Below are 23,807 nucleotides of genomic sequence, written 5' to 3'. Positions count from 1 at the left end.
GGTACTTCTATGACAAGTCCTAGTAGATCGGTGAACCTAAACAAGTTCGAGTGCGGCCAGCGTGCGTCTTTCTGCTGGGTTCTCCTTGTGCAACACCAAAGTCCTGTCTTTCTGCTGGGTTCTCCTTGTGCAACACCAAAGTCCTCTCGCTCGTCTCTATTCTAGCCTGCATTGAAAACTTCGGTTAACTGTGCCTGACGATGCTTTATGCTCAACTTTTTTTTTTCTCATCTCTCCCTTGAAAAAACGAAGCATGCTGAAGTATTCTCGACATAATCTGGAGAGCTTACATGCTTTCGTGAGGAAGGAGATGAGCACGACGAGGAGTGCCAGGCCAGCCAAGACACCGACTATTATTGCCACGGTCTTCCCAAACTCGTCCCCAGAATAATCTGTCACCAAGCAAATCAAATTTTCAGCTGAGCACAAACAAAGTGCTTTTTTTTTTTCGTAGCGAATATATTCAGTAGATCAGTGGTGATGGAATGCAGCTTTAGTTAGATACTTAGATTTGATCCAGTATGATCATAGATCGTTAGTGGCCTCATTTTGTCCGGTTGAGTGAGTGGATGGCGCCAATCCGTGCGATGTTGACAAGTAAAATTTGATCCATTAAGGTTGGGTCCGAACCCCCACCGTTCCTTCACACATAACAAAAAGGCTAATTTGGAATATATTCGGCTTGTCCTCTTTATCAACTTTGGAAGTTCACCAGTTTGGAATATATTCTCGTTTCCGTATCACTTCACTGCAGTCACTAGTTAGTGCATTGGCGGCTTGGCAACACATTGCTACCTCGAACATGATCTAGGACCAGTTCTCTTTGAAAATTTTGGGACGCGGCTAATTCCCAGTCAATCTGGTTTAATGTGTAATTCACATGTAATTGAAGCAAAAGGATATGCAATTGCACACATGTGCAATTACACATCCATGTGTAATTATCGTATGCACGAATTACGATGCAAATCTAACGATCGCGAGTTGATCAGGCTTTAACTTAGTTCTCGGCTAACCGGGAGTTAGCAATCCGGAAAATTTTAACCCCCTGTTGAGATTCAATTCGTGCGCCTCGAGCTTCATTAACGATGGACTGCAATTTACATATTTGCGACTTCATGTGTTACTGAGATGTGATGGTCATGTGACAAATGTGCAACTTTTTAAGTGAAGTGTGGCAAATGTGCAAAAAATATAATGCTACATGAGTAAACACCTATTAACTTCCGTTTGTGAGGAAAAGTAGGAACTTGCTGGGATCTGCTTGGCAACGTTAATTTGATGATGATTACTACTGCTTGACAAGTTGGCGTGGTTTCACGAAGAGCGTGAGTACGTACATACCTTGGGAAGAACGGAAATCGTGGCCGTTCGCCCAGTACTTGACGTAGCACTGCTCAAGGTACACGTCGGCGGCCAGCGCGGAGCCGCACGCGCTCTTGAGCTGCACCACCGCCTCCGCGAGGCAGGCGGCGCAGTCGGGCGCCTTGATGTCGCCGATGCACTGCGCCACCCCCTCCACCGTGCCGGACGCGACCAGCTTGTACCCCGTCGCCGCCTGCGCCTGCAGCTGCCTGAGCACGCCGTCGCGGCTCTTGAGGAACCCGGCGTCCTCGCTGGCGCCGGAGCTGCACTTGCGGTACGCGACGGTGTTGTCGGCGCGGCCGACGAAGTCGGTGGCGCCGTACCGAACGTAGCAGCCGTCGGCCTGCAGCGACGCGGCGTACGAGTTGGCGCACACCGAGCCGAGCCGCTCTGCAGTTTCCTGCACGCACGCCGCGCAGTCGCTGGGGCTCAGGTCACCGCGGCACTGGTAGAGGCCGTACGCTGTGGAGGCGGTGGAGGCTGCCTGTGCTGCTTGGCTGTCCGTGGCGGCGCTACCGCCGCCGTCGCCGGCGGTGAAGCTGTTGTACGTGGCGCCGGAGGACGCGGTGGAGGAGATGGAGGTGAGGAGGGAGTTGAGGTTGCTCTCGAAGGCGGTGTTGCGCTCGTACTTGGTCGGCGAGCACCCGGCGTAGACGAACGTGCCGATCGCGGCGTGGACGGTGGCCGTCGGTGCGGCGCTGAGGTGGAGGAGGAGGACTAGCATGGTCGCGACGTAGCTGCCGAGCAGAGGCATGGGTGAGGGTGAGGCATGCAAGCGCGTGCGGAGCTCCGGCTTTGGTCCGGTTGCAGTCGGGCGCGCGCGCCGTCTCGATGAGTATGCCTTGGCTACTTGTCGGGCGATCGATGCACGTACAGGGGCCGTTTTGCTAGCTTGCGCTATTTTTTCGTCTCACTGGCGTACTGAGATGGAACGCCCTGCGCCGTTCCATAAGGCCACGCGATAATCCTGCACCTACAGGCTACAGGAACATCTTACGGGCTATCATCTACGGGCTAACGTGGTGGTGTGGTGGGTAACTGCACTCGTTCAGTCCAATCAGGTTGCTGCACGATGAGTCCGTAAGCAAATTCCCTAGGATTTGTCGTAAGTCTAGCATTGTTGGTAGTTTAAGATCCTGAAAATAAGGGAAGGAAAGATTCTGAACCAATTCTGTGCCTCACCCTATAAGTTTGTATCCGGTAAATATTCTGGGTCACAGACTCGAATTGGCTTATAGTTTGATAGGTCGCGAAGAGTTTTTTCGTCCCCGTGAAGATTTAGGCTCTGGCCCGCAGCGAGTTTCACCCTGGTCTCCGCGAGCTCCCTTGCAGGTGGGACATGGTCACCACCGCCAGGGATGGAGCCAGAAAAGTAACATAAGGGGGGCCAATTGCATGTAAAATTTATTGGAGGGGGCCATATATGTAAATTTAGGTAACTTGCATGTCAAATATATAGATTAACCAAGGTTTTTTAACAAAAAAATTTACCATGAGGGGGGCCATGGCCCCAGCCAGCCCCCTGCTGGCTCCGTCCCTGACCACCGTCGACTCCGCGTACTCCACCGCCACCGTCGACTCTGCGTACTTCACCGCCGTGGCCGCCTCCGCCTCCAGCTGCTCGGCCCAACAGCCTTACGCGGCCGTCTTCTCCTCAACGAACGTCTCCGACGCGTGGATGGCGACGACGTCCAGATCGGGTTCGCGCGGTAGGCCATCTCAACAAGGCGAGCCTAGGCAGGAGCGGACCTAGAGCCAAAATGACCCGGTATCATCCAATACATCACACATAATTTTTCATTTTGAGTAGGGGTGTCACTCACTAAGAATACATGTAATATATCAAAGAAATTTGGGTTGGACCCGGTGTCCTGTGACACCTGCAGGCTGAACCTAGGCCTGCCCCTGAGCCTAGGTGCGGTCATGCTCGGCCATGGAAATTTTCTAGGGTTAAGGTGTGCCCTTCTCGTTCGTCGGCGTCGACCATATATAGCCATGGCGGGGCGGGAAACGCCAATCGCGTGCAAGAAGCTTCCCGCGCGCAAAACAACGACGAAAACGTGTCAACTTACTGGTCGGGCGGGAACCACCGCCCCCGCATGGGAAGTGGTAATCGCCGGCCCAACCTTGACGTTGTTAGGGGGAAAAATTGCGTCGATCCACTAGGCATACTCCAAACGCTAACGGACACGGAGGCTATATACAACCGATTTGATATCCGCGGGCTGACGTAAACGAATGCGCGCAGACACTTTTAATGTCCGCTTTGCGTCGGTTCGTTGGAGATGCCCTAAGGGCAAAGGACAAACGACGATTTGCTGCTTTGGCACTTGCTTTTGGGTCACTTAATTCCGGGAAAGTAGGGGCGCGTTTGGTTGCCTGCATCCCCTTGGCTCGCATCGGGCCAGCAATTTTCGGCCCGTTTGATTCCTGGTCGAGCCGCGTTCTTGCATGAACCACTTCTCAAAGCAGTGTCGGGCCAGGCCCTGGAGGAACCCCGGTTCGGCAGTTTCCAGCGGTGCAGGCAAATCTCAACGCCCGCTGATGCAAAATAGAATCTTCAGCGCACGGGCGAAAACGAGAATGAAGATGGCGGAAGCTGCCATTCGCAACCATTCGCAACCAGTCACTCAAGGTTTCAGTTTAGGACTTCAGGTGAGGTATATAGATTCCAGACTCGATGAGTACAACAAACTGTGTATGCGGTATGGGCCTGCACATTTGGGCGAAACACGCCTGGCTTTCATTTGAGCGTTATGGGCCTTCATTCTTTACATAGTTCTTGCGCAAAATTTGGATACTTGTCACTATCTGTACAGAGTAGCTAACCCTCAAAAAAAAAAAAAAATCTGTACAGAGTAGCTAGTAGATATACGAAGTTATGCGGTGGAACCCAGTAACTCTGCGCCGGATGTATTCTTGTTGCCATCAGGTCCTTTTCTTACTATGATACACGAATATCAACTCAACAAAGCAATTAACAGAGCATATGCTCCCGTGGTGCTTCTTTCTTGTTGATTCCATTTCTCTCAGGCATAGGTGAAGAACTCAGGCTATGCCGATCGATAATAACACCATCATTATTAACCAATTCGACGAACCCATTATGACCATTCTTCCTTGTTGTGAGCATATATAGGAGTATCCTATATGGAACTTGAGGACTTGTTTGAAAACATGCTCTTACGTATGCTCATATTATCAGGCAAGACAAATACCAACAGTAGCAACAAAACCATCAAAATCCCTCGGAGTTTACTGAAAAGGAAGAGGGAAGGGAGTGATCTAGTTTTGTGGTTGCACGGATGCTGGGTGAAAGAACAGAGAACACGAACCGAACTAATAAGCTGGGTGAAAGAACACGTGCCGCTACGAGAGGTCTATCAACGTTCATCATCGATCACAGAAAATAGTACGTATATGAGAGTGCCGGTACGATCGTTCCTGGTGCTCGGCCGGCGGCCGCACCCATCATTGGTCCGGTGAGGTTTTTGTGCAACTCCTGCGTGATGCACAACTGCAGAAAATATTGCGGTTGCCAAAGCGCTTCAGGGATCTCGAGTGGACCTTGATGTACATAATAGAAGTCAATACTGACATTTTGTACATAGTTGAATACCAAGGTTGCATAAAATCGAGGACCTTGATATCCTAGCTTAGTGAGCACACAATGTTGGGGCTATGTTGTATCCAAAGTCCTAGCAGCTCCAACAGATTAATGATGATCAGGTAGCTCATTAGGCTTAAATATCACGATGTGGTTTTGCTTACTTTAATTGCAAGTGCAGATTGGTACCTCCGGTGACGCCTACCAGGCCGGCACCCAAAAGATTCATGATTAGTTTAACTGAAATTGCAGATTGCTTCCATGGAATCAAGAGAGTTCAAACTAAAAACAAATCATTCTACTACAAAACATAAAGATCATATACGACATGATTGAGTATCATAGGTAGATTTTTACTTTGGAGCAAAAAATATTCGAAAAGGAAAATTCCAATGTAATAATGAACTCGTTGTTCTATCAACTCATTCTTCTCTTTTGTGTCAAGAAGCCAGACAAGCATGTTCTCTCCGAAAATTCGCAGGTACTTGTTACATGACCATATGTACATTTCCAGAATTTTTCGAAAGTTCGGAACATGATTTTATAACGGGCTACCTTTTATTGTTGTCTCCAGCAATTAATGATTGGGTGCTGGTAAGATTACGGCTTGATAAAAGTCAAATTAAAAACTTGTGACTGAAAACTCACATCTCGTACGTATAACCCAGATAAAGTAACTCTTTTGTGCTCAGAAACTCAATTCGGCTCCCAGGTGCGTATGATCCCTATACCATAAAAACATATTTCCAGGTGTTAAAAAAATTTGACAAAAAATTTTACATGTACATCTCCATAATATATGTGTATTCGTCAAGTTTCACGAAAAAATGATATTTTTTGTAGTCTAAGCGAAAAAGAGAAAATTTATCTTGTGACAAGTCTTTGTTTCAGCACCGAATTTTGTCTTTTTTACACACGCCACATGACATGTCGATTTTTCATGAAACGACTTTGTGAGCGTGTATCACATGAAGATGTACGTGCGAAATTTTTGTTTCAATTTTTTTGACATTTTAAAATGTGTCTAACATGTATTTGAAAATAAAGGAGCATATGCTCCCATGTGCCAAAACATCACTCCCGTTTGTGCTCCCTCTCTTCCAAATTAGGATGCATATTTGTTTTGGTCAAAGTCAAACTTTGTAAATTTTAATTAAATATATAAAAATTATAGTAACATCTAGAACATTATCTCAATGTTCTTAGAATCATCATGAAATATAATTTTATATTATGTAAATTTGGTATAATAAATTAATATCTATATTTCTTATAAAGCAAAACCTCACTAGAGGATCATTTAAGTTGTCTATCTCAACATGCAAGCTATCCACATCATCCATTCTATTAGTCATCCAATTGTCCATGTCATCCCCCACTAACATTCACTAATACTCTACATGCAAGCCACATCATCTACATTTTAAGCCATCCAATTATCCACATCATCAATTTAGCCGCCAACTCCATAACCATTTCAAGTCAGTTTTTTAAGTTAGGCTCTTCACTATTTACGCCAATTGAATCATGCATGTTCCTATAGGTAACATCGTATCCCAATCAATTTTTATCTTTTTTTTTACAAAATAGAGTTATCGGAGAAATTCCCGCTGCAACGCACGGGGTATACTTCTAGTATTTTATATAGTTGGACCAACTTTATAAAGTTTAACTTTGACCAAACCTAATATGCATCCTAAATTAGGAAGGAGCGAGTACTAAGAAATCAAATCTTATACTTATACGGAACAAAGTAAGTATAATTATAAGTGAATGCAATTTCCTTTTTTTCATTTATCTTTCCTCCGACTCACGATTGATTAGAAAACGCTGTCACAAGCTACCGCTTAGTCACGGTCATGGATGAAGCTTAAGCGAAGGGAATAACAGGGCAGTTCTCGTGAGAGAGCGTGAGAGAGCGTGGCGTCCACCCACGGTAGGCTAGGATGTCCTCTTCCAGTTCTCACCCGCCGGGCTTCCCAAACCGCTGGCAGCGGGAGGCGAGCGTGGAGTCGTCGTCGGCAGCCCAGCAAGGCCCGGACCATGTCTCTGGTCTGGGGATCTCGTCGGCGACGTCTTGCGGCAACAGCGCTGATGAGAGGAGGCAGGAGGTGACGGGCCCGGCACCGGCAGATGGCCGGGGTCGGATCCAAGATCGGCTGGGCTGGGAGCAAGCCAAGCCTTACAAGAAGACCCTTTGGAGGCGCAGAGTGGAGGACAGGAGACGGGCGGCGCCGCCGCCAAGCAAGAGCGCTGTGGCGGCGGAAATGGAGGGCCTTTGTTTCAAGTGCTACGAGCCAGGTCACAAGAAGAGGGATTGCATCAACGAGGAGATCTGCTCCGTTGCTGGCAGAAGGGACATCCAGCTCGGGATTGCAAGAGGCCTCGAAGCCCCTCCTCCGAGGATGATCTGAGGAACCTGGCCCTGGCAACGATGGCGCGCCGCCGCTCGCCAACTGGCGGAGATCAAGGCCTGCAGATGAGGTACGTGCAGAGGGCACGCTCGCCGCCGTCGCCACCAACCCCGCCCCCACCTCCCCTGGCTTCGCCTGAGCCAAGGCTCCCCCCGTTGGAGGCGTGGCCGCCGCTCAGAGAGGAGCCTCCGCTGCCTCCGGCCGCCAAGGAACCCCGAGAGTTGTCTCCTCCGCTGTGTGTGGTCCGCCGCACGGCAGCCATTTGCGATCTGGAGCAGAGGCTCCGGCACGCTATGGTGGCCTCCGTCGGAGGACGTAGGCCGGCCGTGTCGTGTGCACAGGTGGCGGAGGGAATCCGGAGGCTGGGGATTCCGGCGAATGGCGTGTCCGTGCATAAGTTCGCCCCTGAGGATTTCCTGATCGTGTTTGCCTCGGAGGAGTTTCGTAGGAGAGTGGCCGCAGAGTCGGCAGTGGTGATTGGAGGAGCACCGCTGATTTGCAGAAAGTGGAATCGTCAAGCCCAGGCGAAGCAGGTGCCGATGCGATCCAGAGTATCGCTCGCCATTGAAGGTATACCGCCGCATGCCTGGAACACGGAGGTTGTTGAGGATCTGCTTGGTAGGAGCTGCGCGGTGGAGGAGGTTGCGCCGGAAACCAGATCAAGGCAAGATCTTTCTTTGTTCAAGCTTTCTGCCTGGACCTCTGATCTGGAGGCTATTCCGGTGACAAGGCTGCTGGCGGTTCCTGAGCCAGCGAGCGTTGCGGGAAGGAGCAGTTCTTCAGAGCCGCCGCCGCCGGAGTTGAACACACAGGAGATCAAAACCCTCCAGTACAACATCTTGATCCATCTTACGAGGGTGGAGGAAGAAGTGTAGCCGGGAACTTGGAGGGAGCGTGCTGCACCGGAGGGTGGACAAGGCGGGAGGCCGGGGAGCCCCGGCAGAGGCCCCGGCGGTGGCGACGACGGGAACCGCCGGGCGGCGCGTGACGTGGCATGGAGACGTGGACTTCCAGATCAGCGGGCGGGGCCAGGCGGGTGGGGTTCCCAGAGGGGAATCTCGGCCCCTGGTGCGCCGTCGATTTGGGGGTTGCCGTGCATGGAGGGTCCGGATCCGCTGGTCATTCAAACAGAGGAGTCCGGTCCAAACCCCAGGGAGAAAGATCAGTCCAACGGACAGAATTTGGTGGAGCCTGTAAAAGCTGTAAAAGAAGTCCAGTGGGCCTCTAGTCAAAGTGTGGGCGCTTTGGAGATCTCTCAGCTGCCAGCCAGTGCTGGGCTGCCAGCTGCCCAGACAGTTGGCCCTGTGGTGGAAGATGCGGGGGATATCCGTAGCGTTGTGGGTCAGGAGAGAGAGGACATTGCAGACAAAGCGCAATCTCTTTGGCAGGACGCACAGGAGTCTTTGCCAGAAGATATCAAGGATCCCGAGGAAGATTTACAGAAGGAGGTCGGGTTGGTGAAGGCCAGCGCGGCTCCCAACAAGGATCTGGTGGGGTCTGGGGAGACCACAGACCACAGTGTGGAGCGGGGAACATCCAGCTCAGGATCTTCTGCGGAGCCTTGCGAGGGGTTTCTTGAGGAACGCACGCTCGGAGAGCAGTACTTTCAGGTGGATTTATCTGGATCCCCTGCGGAGGATCCGGAACACATGCTGGATCGCTCTATGACTAAAGAGGTACATGCACAGAAAGGATCGGAGCAGGGGCATGCGTCCCCAGCGTATGATTGGGAGGAGGTTTCTCCTTGCACGTCGTACACAGGCCCCAACAGCGACATGCAGATGGTGCCCAGAGGTGTGTCCTACGTGCGCCTGGAAGAACCGGAGGAATCGGTGTGCAGAGAGGAGGCTAGGCGAGAGGAAAAGCTAGCTCTCGAGCGTGTGCGAAAATTCTGTGAATCCCTGTTGAAAACTCTTGCACCACCGCTGTTGAAGGAAATCGAGGCATCCTCTAAGCTGCGCGCTGAGGCCGAACCGTTCACGCCCAAGAGATTCACCAGGAGGTCGGCCGCTACAGCTACAACCAAGCAAGGGAGTAAAGCTTCGGCGGCGGAAACGGTGCTGCTGAATGCTTTGGGCATCTGCCCGAAGAACTTGGCGGCAACTGCGGAGGACTTGCAGATGTTCCAACATGTGTTTGACTCTCCTCTGCGTGGCCAACACTTGAATGTGATCGCGTCCATATTCGGAAAGACAATGCCGTCAAGTTTTGAGAAAACGGAGTGCAGCCACGTGGCTGTAAGAGGGCAGTAGAGCGCCTGTGACCTGGAGTCCTTCCTTTCGTTATGGATAGTAACCTAGAAGTTCTGGTCTGGAACGTTCATGGGTTGAACGATCCGGCGAAACGGAGTGCGATCAGAGAATTTGTAGCTACGTTGCGTGTAAACATTGTATGTTTCCAGGAGACGAAAGTGGAGCGGATGGATGATTTTTTCGTTTTACAATGTCTTGGTCCATCCTTTGATGGATATGCTTTCCTGCCGGCGATTGGGACACGAGGTGGGATTTTACTGGCATGGGACACGTCAGTGGTTCGCATTGATAGCATCAGCCTTGACACATACGCGATCACAGGAGAAGTCATCCCCAATGACGACAGGAGATGGTGGATCTCCACGGTGTATGCACCTCAAGACTCGGCTGACAAGATCAGTTTCCTGGAGGAGCTGAGTGAGAGGAGAACTTTATGCCCGGGCCCTTGGAGTGTGTTAGGGGATTTCAACATGATCCTTAACGCATCGGAGAAAAACAACAATCTTTTGGATAGAGGCATGATGGCCCGTTTTAGGAGTTTTGTGCTTCAGCATGAACTGAAAGACATGTACATGCACGGAAGGTTGTACACGTGGAGCAACGAAAGGGAGCGCCCAACTATGACTAGGATTGATCGAGCGCTGGTTTCAGTTGATTGGGACTTGATGCACGAGGATGCAATCATGCAGGCACTTTCGTCTTCCATCTCGGATCATGCTCCACTGCACCTAGCTTTGAGTGCGGCATCCAAACCTAAGCGGAGGTTCAAGTTCGAGCTGTTTTGGCTAAAGTTGGAAGGTTTTGAGGATGCGATCAGAGAAGCCTGGGTTTGTGATCCAAGCATAGTGGATCCGTTTAGACGGTTGGATGCCCTCTTCAGAAACACGGCGGAATACTTGCAATCCTGGGGGCAGAAGAAGGTTGGCAACATAAAGCTCAAAATAGCAATTGCCAATACATTGATCTTCAGATTGGATGTGGCTCAGGAGAACCGTGAGCTGTCTGCTGCGGAGAGATGGCTTAGGAGGATGTTGAAGTTAGCGGTCCTTGGTTTAGCTTCTTTTGAAAGAACCATGGCCAGACAGAGATCGAGATTACGCTGGCTAAAAGAAGGGGATGCAAACTCTAAACTGTTTCATAGCATTGCTAATGGGAGAAGGACAAAGAATTTTATCCCGGCTATCAAAGTGGGAGACGAGCTGTTGACTGATCAGAGCCGAAAGAATTCTGCGTTCACGCACGCATATGAGGAACTGCTTGGAGGCATTCACGTAAGGGATCACAGCGTAAACTTGGAGGAATTACAGATTCCGACAGCCAATCTAGCTGAGCTGGAGGATATGTTCTCGGAGGAGGAGGTTTGGAACACGGTTAAGGCGTTGCACCCGGATCGAGCACCTGGACCCGATGGCTTCATAGGTGCTTTCTATCAGCGCGCTTGGCCGGTGATTAAGCACGATATTCTGGCTGGGATAATGAAGCTAGGAGTAGGTGACGGAAGAGGCTTTAATCGGCTCAACAGAGCCCTGATCACCCTTATCCCAAAGAAGCAAGATGCTTGCGAGATCAAAGACTATCGACCCATCAGTTTAGTGCACAGCTTCTCCAAATTGTTCTCCAAAATCGTGGCCAACAGGTTGAGAGGGAGGTTGGGAGAGCTCATTAGCTGGAACCAATCGGCTTTTGTAAAATCGAGGAGCCTACATGACAATTTTGTACTCGTGAGGCAAGTGGCGAGGAAAATCAATCTTAGGAGACAGTCGGGGGTGCTCCTTAAGCTGGACCTATCGAGAGCCTTTGACACCATGTCTTGGCCGTTCCTCTTCGAGGTGCTAAGAAGGATGGGTTTTGGGGATAGATTCCTCAAGTGGATTGCGGTCCTGTTATACACGGCGAACACTAGGATCCTGGTGAATGGGGTTCCAGGGGAGAGAATACACCACGCAAGGGGGTTAAGACAGGGAGATCCCACCTCACCTTTGCTGTTTGTGGCGGGCATGGAGGTGCTCACGGCGCTGATAAAAAAGGCATGTGATTCTGGTTTCTATTCCAACCTTGCGGGAATCTCTTCGTCTCAGAGGGTTTCCATCTATGCCGACGATGTTGTTATGTTTCTCAAACCTTGCCGTCCGGAGATGGAGGTGACCCGCCAGATTCTGCACATTTTTGGGGGAGCCTCGGGACTAAAGGTGAACTATAGAAAGACAACTGCCACTCTCATCAGAGGAGGGGAGGGAGATGAGGATAGAGTGAGGGAGCACATGGGCTGTGAGATTGCAAATTTCCCTATAAGATACTTGGGATTGCAATTGGCGCTCCGGCCTCTAACTAAGGCTGAATGGCAACCGATGGTAGACAAAGTGCTCAACTACACACCGGCCTGGCAAAGAGGTCTCGTTCAGAGAGAGGGCAGGCTAACCCTGGTTAAGTCGGTTATGTCGGCACGGGCTGTACATCAGTTACTTGTGGCAGAGGCCCCGGCCTGGGTCCTCGAGGAAATAAACCGAGGACTCAGAGCGTTTTTCTGGAGTGGCAAAAAAGAGGTGCAGGGTGGGCAGTGCATGGTTGCCTGGGATAGCGTTTGTAGACCTTTGAGTCAGGGAGGCCTGGGGATCAAGGACCTGTCGCTGCAGGGCATTGCGCTGCGTGTTAGATGGTTGTGGCTGCGAAGAACGGAGCCTGAACGGCCTTGGCAAGGACTCCCAATGATCAATGATACAATGGCGAGTGAGGTTTTTCAGAGCCTTACGGAGTTTGTGGTCGGAGATGGTAGGAACACTGTCTTCTGGAGGGATCGTTGGATCCTGGGTAGATCAGCGGAGGAGATTGCGCCTGCAGTGGTGGCCTTGGTAACGACAAGAAGAAAGAACACAAGACGGGTTGCGGAGGCTCTCACAGATAACTGCTGGCTTTCAGACATTACAGGTGACATGGATCTGGAGAGCTGCGTGCAATGTATCAAGCTGTGGGAGAAAATAGAGGAGGTGCCTAGGGAGGCTGCTAGACCTGACCGCTTTCTTTGGAAAGGAGCTGAGTCAGGAGGGTATTCAGCGAAGGCAACATACAGTATGCTCTGCCATGGAAACATCAGCTGGAGTATGGCAACTTCAGTTTGGAGATCCTTTGCGCCAATCAAATGCAAAATTTTCAGTTGGTTAGCGCTGAGATACAGGCTCTGGACATCGGATCGGAGAGCGAGGCATGGCTTGCAGATGAGGCCTGATCTGTGTTACACATGTTTACAGGGAGAGGACTCTGCGGATCATATCTTCATCCAATGCCCGTATGCCAAGGAGGTCTGGATGCAATGCTTCATCAGATTGGAGGTGCAAGCCCAGCCGCCACACCAGAATACTAATTTGGAGAGATGGTGGACCGAAGCTAGGAAGAGAGCGAGGAAGAGCGATCGGAGGAGGCTGGATACCCTGATCATTCTCATTTCTTGGACCCTATGGAAACAACGCAATGCTAGGGTTTTTGGAAACTTGCACAAGCAGTTGAACACACTCCAAATCGTTGACCATGTCCAGGAGGAGTGGAGCTTATGGAAGCTGGCGCGGATGGGAGGGAGAAGAGATATTGAGAGAGAGTAGGTGTCTAGGCGGAGGGGGTGTGTGTGTGGAGTGGGTTCCATGGCCGGATGTTCGCATCTCGGACATCGGTTTTCTTGTATATTGTTTGCTTCTTCTTCTATAAAGATATGGCATGCGATCGCATGCTCTCGAAAAAAAAAAAAAAGAAAACGCTGTCACAGCAGACACATCAGCGAACTGTTTCTGCTAAGCACCATATTGGACGGCCATCGCAAAACAGTCAACAACGACAAGAACTTGCTTGCAATACCTTCCAACGGGCCGCCGGTTGTACGGACTCTTCAGTTCTACGCACCACGGACATCACTTTCAGTACAAGCAACAAGTGACCCGAAACCGCGGAAGCAGAACGAACTGGCTGAACTCAAGAACTTGACAAGGATTCACATTTCTTCAGTTCACTTTTCAGGTAAGTTAACAGCAGCCATGATCCATCGATCCATTCTGAAAACAATGATACTAGCTAGCTAGATCGGCCACCGGAGATCATACAAGACGCACACGGTGTTCAGCTTGAGCAAATCCTCCATCTCTAAAACTAATTTAACAGGCACGATCGCATCGCATCGCATCGCATATGCGTGCCCACAAACAACGGGTCAACCAGAAAAAAGTCAAAATGCAAAACAGAGGGCGAGAAAAAAAAATACACAAATCCAGATCCTATTCGATCGAGCACATCTGTATGACTGTATGTATGTATGTAGAACTGTACACGAGCTCGCCACACACGTGCTACGCCTACGCTACGCTACCACCATCCGGGCGCCTTCCTGCCGCTGCAGCTGCCGGCCATGGCGGCGGCGCGCTCGAACCGCGTGGCGGCGCAGGGGATGGTGATCCCGCCGGGGTGCTGGAAGCCGAACTCCTCCTCGGCCTCGCGGAGCAGCTCCCCGAACAGCGGGTGGTTGAAGTACACCACGGGGACCACGTACCTCATCGACGACTCCCCGCCGGGCCCGTCGCCGCCCACGTACACCGCAACCTGCCCCTTGGGCGTCGTCGCCTCCGCCCCGGCCTCCTCCTCCAGGAGCCGCTCGCCGCCGCCGCCGCCACGCCGGGGGAGGAGCCGCATCCGCCGCGCCAGCGACCGCCCCCACATCAGCACCCGCCGCCGTGGCTCGTCCTGAGGTAAAACGACCAGCTGCTGCTGCTGCTGCTGCTGCTGCTGATTCTTGGCGCTCCCGAAGGCCGCGGGGGACTTATCGGCTGGGGCTCCCAGCTGCTGGCAGCGCTGCAGGCGGAGGTAGCCGCCGCCGCGGCGTCGGCGGCGATGCGAGAGCGCCCAGCGGCACAGGCCGAGCAACTTCCGGCCGAGCCGGAAGCCTCTGTGCCGCCTTGCCATCATGCAGCTAGCTAGAAGAAGTCGAAGGTCTCCGCTTTCTTTGTGCTGCGTACGTTCCGTGTTTCTGCAAGGAGTGAAGGCGATGAGGGGGGTCTAATGGCACGAGCATCACAGTATGTTGTTTTATAGTACTACTAGACAAGGGATGGAGACTCTGCGGGAGAACATATCTAGTGATACCACCCTTTAGATGATACCATGATACCGTACAAAAAAACGTATTTTTATACGTGCCAAAAAATTGTACGAAAAAATGTGAGTGCTCATGAAGCATGTCCCTACAACATCACAAAATTTCATATCCAAAATCGACATGGACACTGAGAAACAAAAAAGAGAAAACCAGCATGAATAGTGCTACCTAGTGTCACAAAAAGACAAAATCAGAAAATGACACTATTCATGCTGATTTTCTCTTTTTTGTTTCTCAGTGTCCATGTCGATTTTGGATATGAAATTTTGTGATGATGTAGGGACATGCTTCATGAGCACTCACATTTTTTCGTATAATTTTTTGGCACGTATAAAAATACTTTTTTTGTACGGTATCATGGTATCATCTAAAGGGTGGTATCACTAGATATGTTCTCGACTCTGCGGGCGTCACTGTGGGTACGGGCATTTGCCCTTGTGACTCATGAGTGACTTGAGCGTTTTGTGTGTGATTTTAGATATTATATTTTAGTCATGCTGTTTGCTCGCCGGAAGGTCAGAATTTTTTTCCGATGGAAATATTCAAAGCAAGAAGAACTCCTAAGAATTAACCTTTTTTTCTTAACAAAAAATATTTGCTTGATGTGGCGAGCATCCAAGCTTTGGTCGGTTCCGAGAGGTTGAGGCTTTTTGTTGAGAGAACCCGTCGTTGAGTTGTATAGAATATCCTACACCGTATCTACACAGAATGTATAAAGAAGCGAAACATGTATGCACGGTAACTTTAAGCATGTGAGAACCCTATCTAGAAAATTTCACCGACCAAAAACTCCAAGTTTGATATCAAGAAAGCGTTTTACTTGGTACGGTTGGAACTATCTTATGGATCTTCTTCGGCACAATGGTTTCCCAAACAAGTTTTGTGATCGGGTTTGGGCTCTCCTATCAACTTCATCCTCTTGAGTACTTCTCAATGGATGTCACTTGTTGTCCTATCAAGCATGGCCGTGGTTTAAGACAAGGGGACTCATTGTTCCCTCACCTTTTCGTGTTGGCAATAGATCCAATTCACCACATCATCTCCAAGGCTAGGTACCAATGTCTCCTACACCCGTTGTGGGGTGACACCGCATCAACACGGGCCTCTCTCTATGCTGATAACGTCGCAGTCTTTGTGGCACTATTAAGGAGGATATCCAATTCATGGCATCAACCCTTGCCTCCTTCTTGGATGTGACCAGTATGAACACAAACTGTATAAAAAGTCTGTGGCTCCGATACTTGTGATGAAGTTGACCATGATGTTATTTTACAATCCTTCCTGACAACTAGAGTGACTTTCCCCACGCGTTACCTTGGCCGCCATTCGCCTACGAAGTATTGATTTCCAAACACTTGAAGACAAGATTGTCGGTTAACTCAAATGCGAAAATCGGAAGAATGATGACATGGCAAGGAGAAGGGTTCTTGCGAGGACGGTTCTCACGTCCCAAGTGATTTATTGTATCACCTCCCTAGAGCTACCTAAAGAAGTTATTAACAAGATCATCATCATTATTCAGGCCTACCCTATGGGCAGGGTCGGAGTGTGTGACAAAGTAACCGGAGGAAAGTGCAAAGTAAAGTTGAGTCCCTACTTCACTGATGATGGAACATATTCTGTCTTTGGACAGAATAATAATTGTGGTGATTGTCCTGTATGCAACCAAGTTCAAGATGCACATCTTCTATTCAAATATCGGTTCACAACTCATATTTGGATGTTCATGCTTGCTCTATGTGGAATAAAAGACATACATCGGGATCAATGGGCAATTGAAGCTATGGTTGAAGATTTGTGGGCGAGGAACATCCCTCTAAATGGAGAAAATAGGATGGCTCTGGCTACTTTAACTATTCTCATTTCATGGGAAGTGAGAAAAGAACATAATGCGATAATCTTTCGAAACCATGCATCAACGGCAATCACCGCCATTGTGAAGGCGAAAGATGAGACATGAGCTTGGAGGATAGTTTTTTGGAGGAAAATTCTCGAGGAACATAATATTGGGAGAGTAGGCTCCTTGTAATAGCCTAGGTTTTTGCTAGGCTTGTAAGACCTTCTAAACTTTTTATTAATTAATAAAAATAAAAATCATTTGCTTTGTTATAATAATCCGCTTACTCACCTCACACGGTACACGTTCACGGCAAGTGCTCCACCAAATTCCACGAAAATAATCCCTTGGTAGCATGCCCTGGCCCGCGTCAATCAAAGCTGATCAACTGATCGTTATTTGAGTTCAACTGTTGCACTCGGACGAAATAGTGTGCACGTGCCACACGCTAGTGGAAAATATGACTTGGATTATTGCATCGTGGCATATGCAACACGCACGGGAGCAGCAACCTGTAGCTATAACGCTGATGGCAGATCGTCCAAATTTGCTGAACAGCGAGCAGATCAGCGACCATATACATCGGTCTAAATCTTAGACCGCCATTGATGCACGCAACGGATCGGACCTACTCCAAAAGAGAAAGGGGTAACGGCAAGCGAAGTAGAATCCATGTCACCAGAGCACTTGGGAGCAGAATAGAAAAAGGATCCTTGTATGGCTAGGCAGACTTATCGTGCATGCGGAAAAATAACAAGCAAACCGGAACTTTTAGGCGCACTTTATAGAAGGTTCCTAAATTAAGCTTTAAAGTAATTTTGCTAGTACAAAAAAAGGTTAAAAGTGGTAAACTGCATTTGGTCACGTCGAGATGAGGAAAGCGTTTATTTACAAGTCTACCGCTAGGTGAAATTAATTACTCGTCCGATCCCTTGTAAAACTATTTCAAAATCTTTCTATTACATTCAAACATGAACAAACTTGTGTGGAAGGCTTCGGCTCCCCTAAAGATTAACTTCTTTGCTTGATTGGCCCTTCAAAATAGAATTAGGAAGGCAGATCCTTTAGAGAGAAGAGGTAGGACCAATTGCGGTCTTTGTCCACTTTGCAACCAAACTCAGAAGGGTCACCCTCCGTTCACACCCATGAGTCGGATGATCTAACTCTCACCCTTGCGGCATGGTGGGCGAAGATGTTGAAGGATGTCATGGCAAATCGGAAGGCTATGGCCTCGCTAACCATGCTTGTTATTTGGACTATTTGGAAGAAACGGAATGCTAGAGTTTTCAACCACAAGTCCACCCCTTCCATCCTTCTCTTTTTTTGCGAGACCCTTCCATCCTTCTCGACATCAGTAAAAAAGAGGCTAAAGTGTGGGTCGCCGTGGGCGTGAATAATTTGAGTTTTGTAATAACGAGGAGTCATCCTTAGAACTTTCTTTGGTCCCGTACTTTGTCTTATCAAGATTCAAGACACTTCTTCTTATTTAATGAATGGTGGTAAATCATTTGCTCCCACTTTAAAAATAGAAATAGAAAAAAATATAGCCGAAAATTGTGCAGGTATGCGCCAGCACAACACCAGAGCAGTTCGGTGCCAAGCAACATGGTGTCATACTGAGGTTGGCGCCAAGCTAAATGGCGCCGAAGTGAGACGGGGGCGGGGCGCCAATAGCATTATTGATTTTTTTCGAAATGAGGGAAATATCACCCCAGCTTCTGCATCCAAAGGATACACACGACTTTTTGTTAGATTATTCACAACACCTTACAAGAAGAATTACAAAGATCGAACCGAAGCTAACAAAACTAACGACGGTTCACTAATTCTACATCACCGATGAGGGGGGGGGGGGGGGGGGCAATGAACAGAGCCAACACCCTGACATCACACCAACGCGCATCATCAAAAAATCGAAGGCCTCGACAAGTCGCCCAGTGACGAGCAGGTGGCACAACCGGTCCGGCATACCCTCGGCGCGTACCACCATACACGCTCCAGAAGTCCTCGCCACCACCGTCTTCCGCATACCCATCTTCATGAGAGATCAATGCAATGACCTTGTGAGTCCTGCCACCACGACGCTAGCCAGCTCCACCACCCTGCGCACGTCGAACATGACGTATCCAACAATGCTACCCCGCTGCACCACGTCACCGAGCTTCGCCGTCTTCAACACGAAAGAAAAACGCCGCTCCACCTCAGCACCCTCTATTTTGCACCTGCTCCATAGACGATGCCCCCAGGAGGAAGAATGACGTTGCAATATTGATGAACTACCAAAAGGGATTCCGTGCTGCTATTCCTTACCGCCGAACCGTTCATCTCCGGCTTCATCTTGTATGGCGCCAGAGTTTGAACGAGTTTTTCCGAGGAGCTAGACAATAAATTAGTTTCACCTAGAGATCATATTTCAAAAAAAAAAAAACTACGATGAAAGCGCCTGATGCGGATCCGGTCCCCGCTGCCCCCACTGAGCTCTTCTGAGTTCCAAGCCTGCAGAGTCAAATTGATCTCGTGCAAGTTTTAGCACCTGCAGAACGTCCTTTCCTGGAAGAACGTTTGAAGGAAGGCTCCTGGCTCCCACGAGAGCAAATTCTTTGATCGATTTGTTAATACGGGGCCCGATTCTCTGAACAGAAATGTACTGTCACACTACACGTTAAGATATTGCTGCTAAGATTGTCTTAGACTCTTAGTACTGACTAAGCAGCTCTTCTGGCGCAGGCTGTTCCTAGACATACATCACAGCAGCAAAAAAACAAAAACAATTACAGTTGTACTTTGCTGCTGGAACTGTACTTGAACACAGGGCAATCGTACGTACAGAGGATATACGGATACGGCATTCATATACAAATACATTGCGCCGATATCTGTTCAGACTAGGCAACAGAGAGGCTGGGGATATGATGGCACCGTCCCGGAAGCAAGAGGCCGCAGGAGTTCTCTACGACCCGCCCTTAGAGCATCTCCAGCCGCGTCCCCCAAAACGTCTCCCATAGCAATTTGAGGTGCGCCGGACAAAAAAATCGTTCCAGCCGCGTCCCGCAAACCCGAATTTTGTCCGGCGCGCCCCGATACGGTATCCGGTGCTCCGAGCCCGTCCCCGTCCCATAGGGGACGCTCCGGGCACGCCGGACACAACGAAAAGCGAGACGAACCGACGCGGGCCCGACGCGTCAGCGGCTCAGTGAAAAATCGTCTCCCACTCCCGCCAAATCCTGGCCCTGTAATATCCCAGGATTTGGGGTTACAAAAAGAGAGAATAGAGAAGTGTGCATTGCATTCATGCATAGAAAATCCGGGGAATTTTCGCGCTTTCGTTTAAAACTGGCAAAGTGATCGAGGTTTCTCTTGCATCGGTGGAATTGAGTTAGTCATCGATGTGAGTGCGATAAATCTCGACAAGCTTAAGCTTTTAAGACAATTGAAATATCAAAGATGGGTAAGACAAATACTTCAACTTGACAGTCATCAAAAGTTAAATTGAACCTCATATTGGAAATTTGAATTGAAAGAGCAATTTACATTTATTGTGGTATTTAATAATACTAAATTAAGGAATTAAACTATTAAGAACCATACAATTCTTGGAATACCAAAATGGGGAAAACTCAAATTTCCAATATTATCATATAGAACAATGTTCCATAATACAAGTTATGATTAAACAATAGGGATTAAAGGCAAGTAAATAAAATAGGAACTAAATATTACAAATAATAAATACTCATATGAGTAATCTTGCAACAATTATCAAAGTATCACCATTCACAAATGAATACAATTACTAACAAGGAAATTAGAGCTTTATTGATTGACACACAATTATACAATGTCTTTACAAAAGAATAGTGAAAAATGAATATAAAATACAAGTACACAGATAATAAAAGTAAATCAGATCTTAAACTAAATCTTGAAGATTGCTATCTTCAGCATTTCTCGTTTAACTTGATCACCTGCAAAACAAACAAAGATAACACAAATGAAAAGTAAAGCCAAGTGGCTGGAAAAAAAATGGAAAAGGAAGATCTTTCTTGGCCGATCTGATCCACAAGGAGATGCACTCAGTCACGTCCAGCAGCCATGCAGGCTAACAGCACAGTCACCATTTGCATGTGTGTGCTGTCCACCCAGGACACTCCTTGGGCAGGGTATTAAAGCCATGCCGTGTTGTTCAAAACACTCTAGGAGCATCCCATTTTTCACAGCCGACGTTCTACACAAAGAACCAAGAACATGTCTCAGTTCTTTTGTCCAAAACAACGAAACGTCCTAGAATTCAAACCGAGAGAATTCCAACAGCCAAATCAAATCATAAACCGAAGATCTGAAGCAAGAAGATCATGGTGACATAGCTGGATCTAGGAGGAGAAGAACAAGTTCGAGGAGGAGAAGCTCATCAAGATCAGAAGCTAAACAAGATCAAAACACACTTTTTGTAGGAGCTGGAGTGAGGTATAAATCTCACACTTGAAACAGATCATACATGAACTCTTTCCAGCAAAGCATATAGATAGACAAGTAAATCGGGGGAAAGCATCAAACAGCAATGTTTGAATGTTTTTATCATCACTTGGTATTGAACTAAATAAACCTGGCAACTTAAACAGAGCAGAATAAAAAGATACCAAGCCAGCTCAGCATCCAGCAGTATGCATAGTTACAAAGAATAAACACACAGCAAGAAGCAAAAGTGACTAGCACCAGATTATTTCACAGCTACAAAAGCTATCAAGTTTAACCCAGTTTAAAACACCATCAGACTTGGGTTAAGACAAAGGCATCATATTTTAACCCATAAGATTTTTCTACATCTTTCACATGTTTTGATAGCACTACAGTGGCAATCAGAGAGATCACCTACTGCAATACCATCCAAATACATCAAGCCCACAAGTAAGCCATGTCCTGGAAATGGTCAAGCACCCACTTTGCATGAGCACATCAATCGGGGGGGAAAGGAAATAATACACAGACAACCAATCCAACTACCCTTCCACCAGATTCTATCTAGGAGGATTGGAGGGATTATTGTTTTCTCTCGATCTTGAATAGAAGTGCTATTCAAATTCATCACAGAAGAACTGAAGGCACAAGCGATGTATCGTTACGATCAAATAAATTGTGCCTCAGCCTTTGCATCATAGGCCGGGCCCAAGATATCAAGCTCAACATCTGTTCTTATCAGCAATAGATAGAAAGAAATATGCATGAGAGAAGGGAGCTAGATCACCTAGCTATAGCTAGTGATCCCTGGTAGAACCAGGAGCTCTTAACCTAACCACATACAGAGAGGATAGCAAGGTCCCTGTGAGTAAGCCAACAAATAAATCATGTCCAGGGATAATCAAGTATCTACTTTGCTTAGCACATAAAAGTATCTGTTACATAACACATGGTAATAATCGGTGGATCAATGAAGCATCTTGATCCAATAGCCAAGCCATTTTGAATCAGCATACTAGCCACAAGCATACATCAAGTAAATTATTCAGCAACACATAAATTAGATTAACATTTAACAAGCTTTAGAGAATTGCTTGGTGTCCAGGAAATGCTCCGAGGCCAACCAAGAAATCTCCAAGAAAAGCCATAATCAAATCAATCATTTATTTGCCACCCAGCCAACCAGTATCATGATATTGCCAAGCAACACAAGTACCAACCATGAATTGCTTCTCCAGCATAATTGAGCTCAATAAGGATTTAATAATAGCAAAACTGAACTTCTTCAGTTAACAATACCATGTATATGCAGCAGCTAGTAGTTGCAGGTCCCATCTTAAGCATATAGTATAACTCATTAGAATCGATACTTGATCGATAAATTTACAAGTCATATAGCCCATGAATAGCACTCCCAAGCATATGCAATAATCAGGCCAAGCACACTCCAGGTTCTTGGTCAACAAATTCATAGCCATAGAGAATACGAGAGAGAGGGGGAATAGCTCACGGTGGTGTAGTCGAATAGAGAAAGAGGCCGACGCCGGGGTTGCGTCCGCAGCACCGTCCCGCCGGCGTCAAGGTCGAGGGCGGTAGCGGTAGCGGGGCACCATCACCGGCATCACAACACCATGCCACCACCAGCAACATCACCACACCACCACCGAGAATGCCATCGCAGCAACCAACACCATATCACCACCGGTACACGGCCACGGTAGCATAGCGCAAGTAGCAAGGGTGGTCGGGGTTGCCAACAAGGACGACCAAGGGCTCGAGGAGGTAGTCGAGATAGACGAGAAGCTCGAGCCGGCACCGGAGATGGCCGGAGGTGCCGGGGGCGGTCGACATCGACCATCGTTGTGAGCGGTGATGACAAATCAAAGGGGGCATAGGGGGTCGATGCGGGGCTGTAGAGCATCACGGCAGCGGGAGGCTGGCGGAGGAGGACGTGCCAGAGGTCAGCCGAGGTGCGGCGGCGCTGGAGTTAGCCGGCGACGGCTAAACCGACCAGCGACCGCTAGGGTTCCAGATTGGGGGCGACAGTGAGGATCCATGAAAATCAAATCAAACAGGGGGAGGTTGTAGATCCCGTCGAGGTGAGCAAAAACCCCACCTCGCCGGCGTCGGAGTCGGCCGGTAGCGGCCGAGAGAAGGCGGTGAAGCAACAGCGTCGCGGAGGTCGCGAGCGCGGGCGACAGGGGCGTCGCGGCGAGGGAGAGTGGAGGAGTAGAAAGGGGAGAGGGTGGCGAAGCCTCGGTGGCGGGCGGCGGCGCCGGAGTTGGCCAGCGGCTGGCCGGGGCTGCGACGGCCGGAGCGGCACGGCCTGTGCGCGTGGGACGTACGTGCGTGCGTGTGAAAGAAAAAAGAGAAAGAGAGGAGCGACGAGAGAGACGTGAGGGGATCGGCTGTGCTAGACTGGAACCGTACGTTGTATGACCGACCGTCTATGTGCATATGTGTGTCATAATTTGCCCAGCTCTAAACTCATCCGTGTGTCCCTAAATATACAAGCCAATTGAATTAGAACATGTACAATACTCATGTTAGTGTAATTAAATGTATGCCTATTTTTATTACAGATTAGAAAGAAAATACTCAACAATATATACAAATTGTTTTCTAACTTCTAAAAAAATACTAGAAACATTACTCATGTAATTAAACATTATTTCAACTTTAGTTTTGTAATAATTATCTTCATTATAATTTAAACATGATTCAATAAATAAAACTTAGTTTTGAT

At 48.5% G+C, this 23,807-nt stretch overlaps 2 protein-coding genes across 2 annotated transcripts; both read right to left on the bottom strand.

Moving 5' to 3' along the window:
* Nucleotides 1–133: 133 nt before the first annotated feature.
* On the bottom strand, nt 134–2,119 carry LOC124690246 (plasmodesmata-located protein 8-like). Its single transcript, XM_047223656.1, has 4 exons — nt 1,882–2,119; nt 1,345–1,845; nt 291–392; nt 134–166 (listed from the first exon to the last, which is right to left on the bottom strand). Exons 1-4 carry the CDS (start codon nt 2,117–2,119, stop codon nt 162–164), a joined length of 846 nt encoding a protein of 281 aa, XP_047079612.1. The 3' UTR covers nt 134–161.
* Nucleotides 2,120–13,834: 11,715 nt separating this feature from the next.
* LOC124687525 (auxin-responsive protein SAUR36-like) lies at nt 13,835–14,579 on the bottom strand. The gene has a single exon (XM_047221301.1). The coding sequence runs from the start codon at nt 14,577–14,579 to the stop codon at nt 13,983–13,985; it is 597 nt and encodes a 198-aa protein (XP_047077257.1). The 3' UTR covers nt 13,835–13,982.
* Nucleotides 14,580–23,807: the final 9,228 nt, after the last annotated feature.

The sequence above is a fragment of the Lolium rigidum genome, chromosome 2, assembly GCF_022539505.1.
Source record: "Lolium rigidum isolate FL_2022 chromosome 2, APGP_CSIRO_Lrig_0.1, whole genome shotgun sequence".
NCBI lineage: Eukaryota > Viridiplantae > Streptophyta > Magnoliopsida > Poales > Poaceae > Lolium > Lolium rigidum.
Note: the sequence above shows the minus strand (reverse complement) of the source record. Positions and strands in the feature narration are given on the sequence as shown.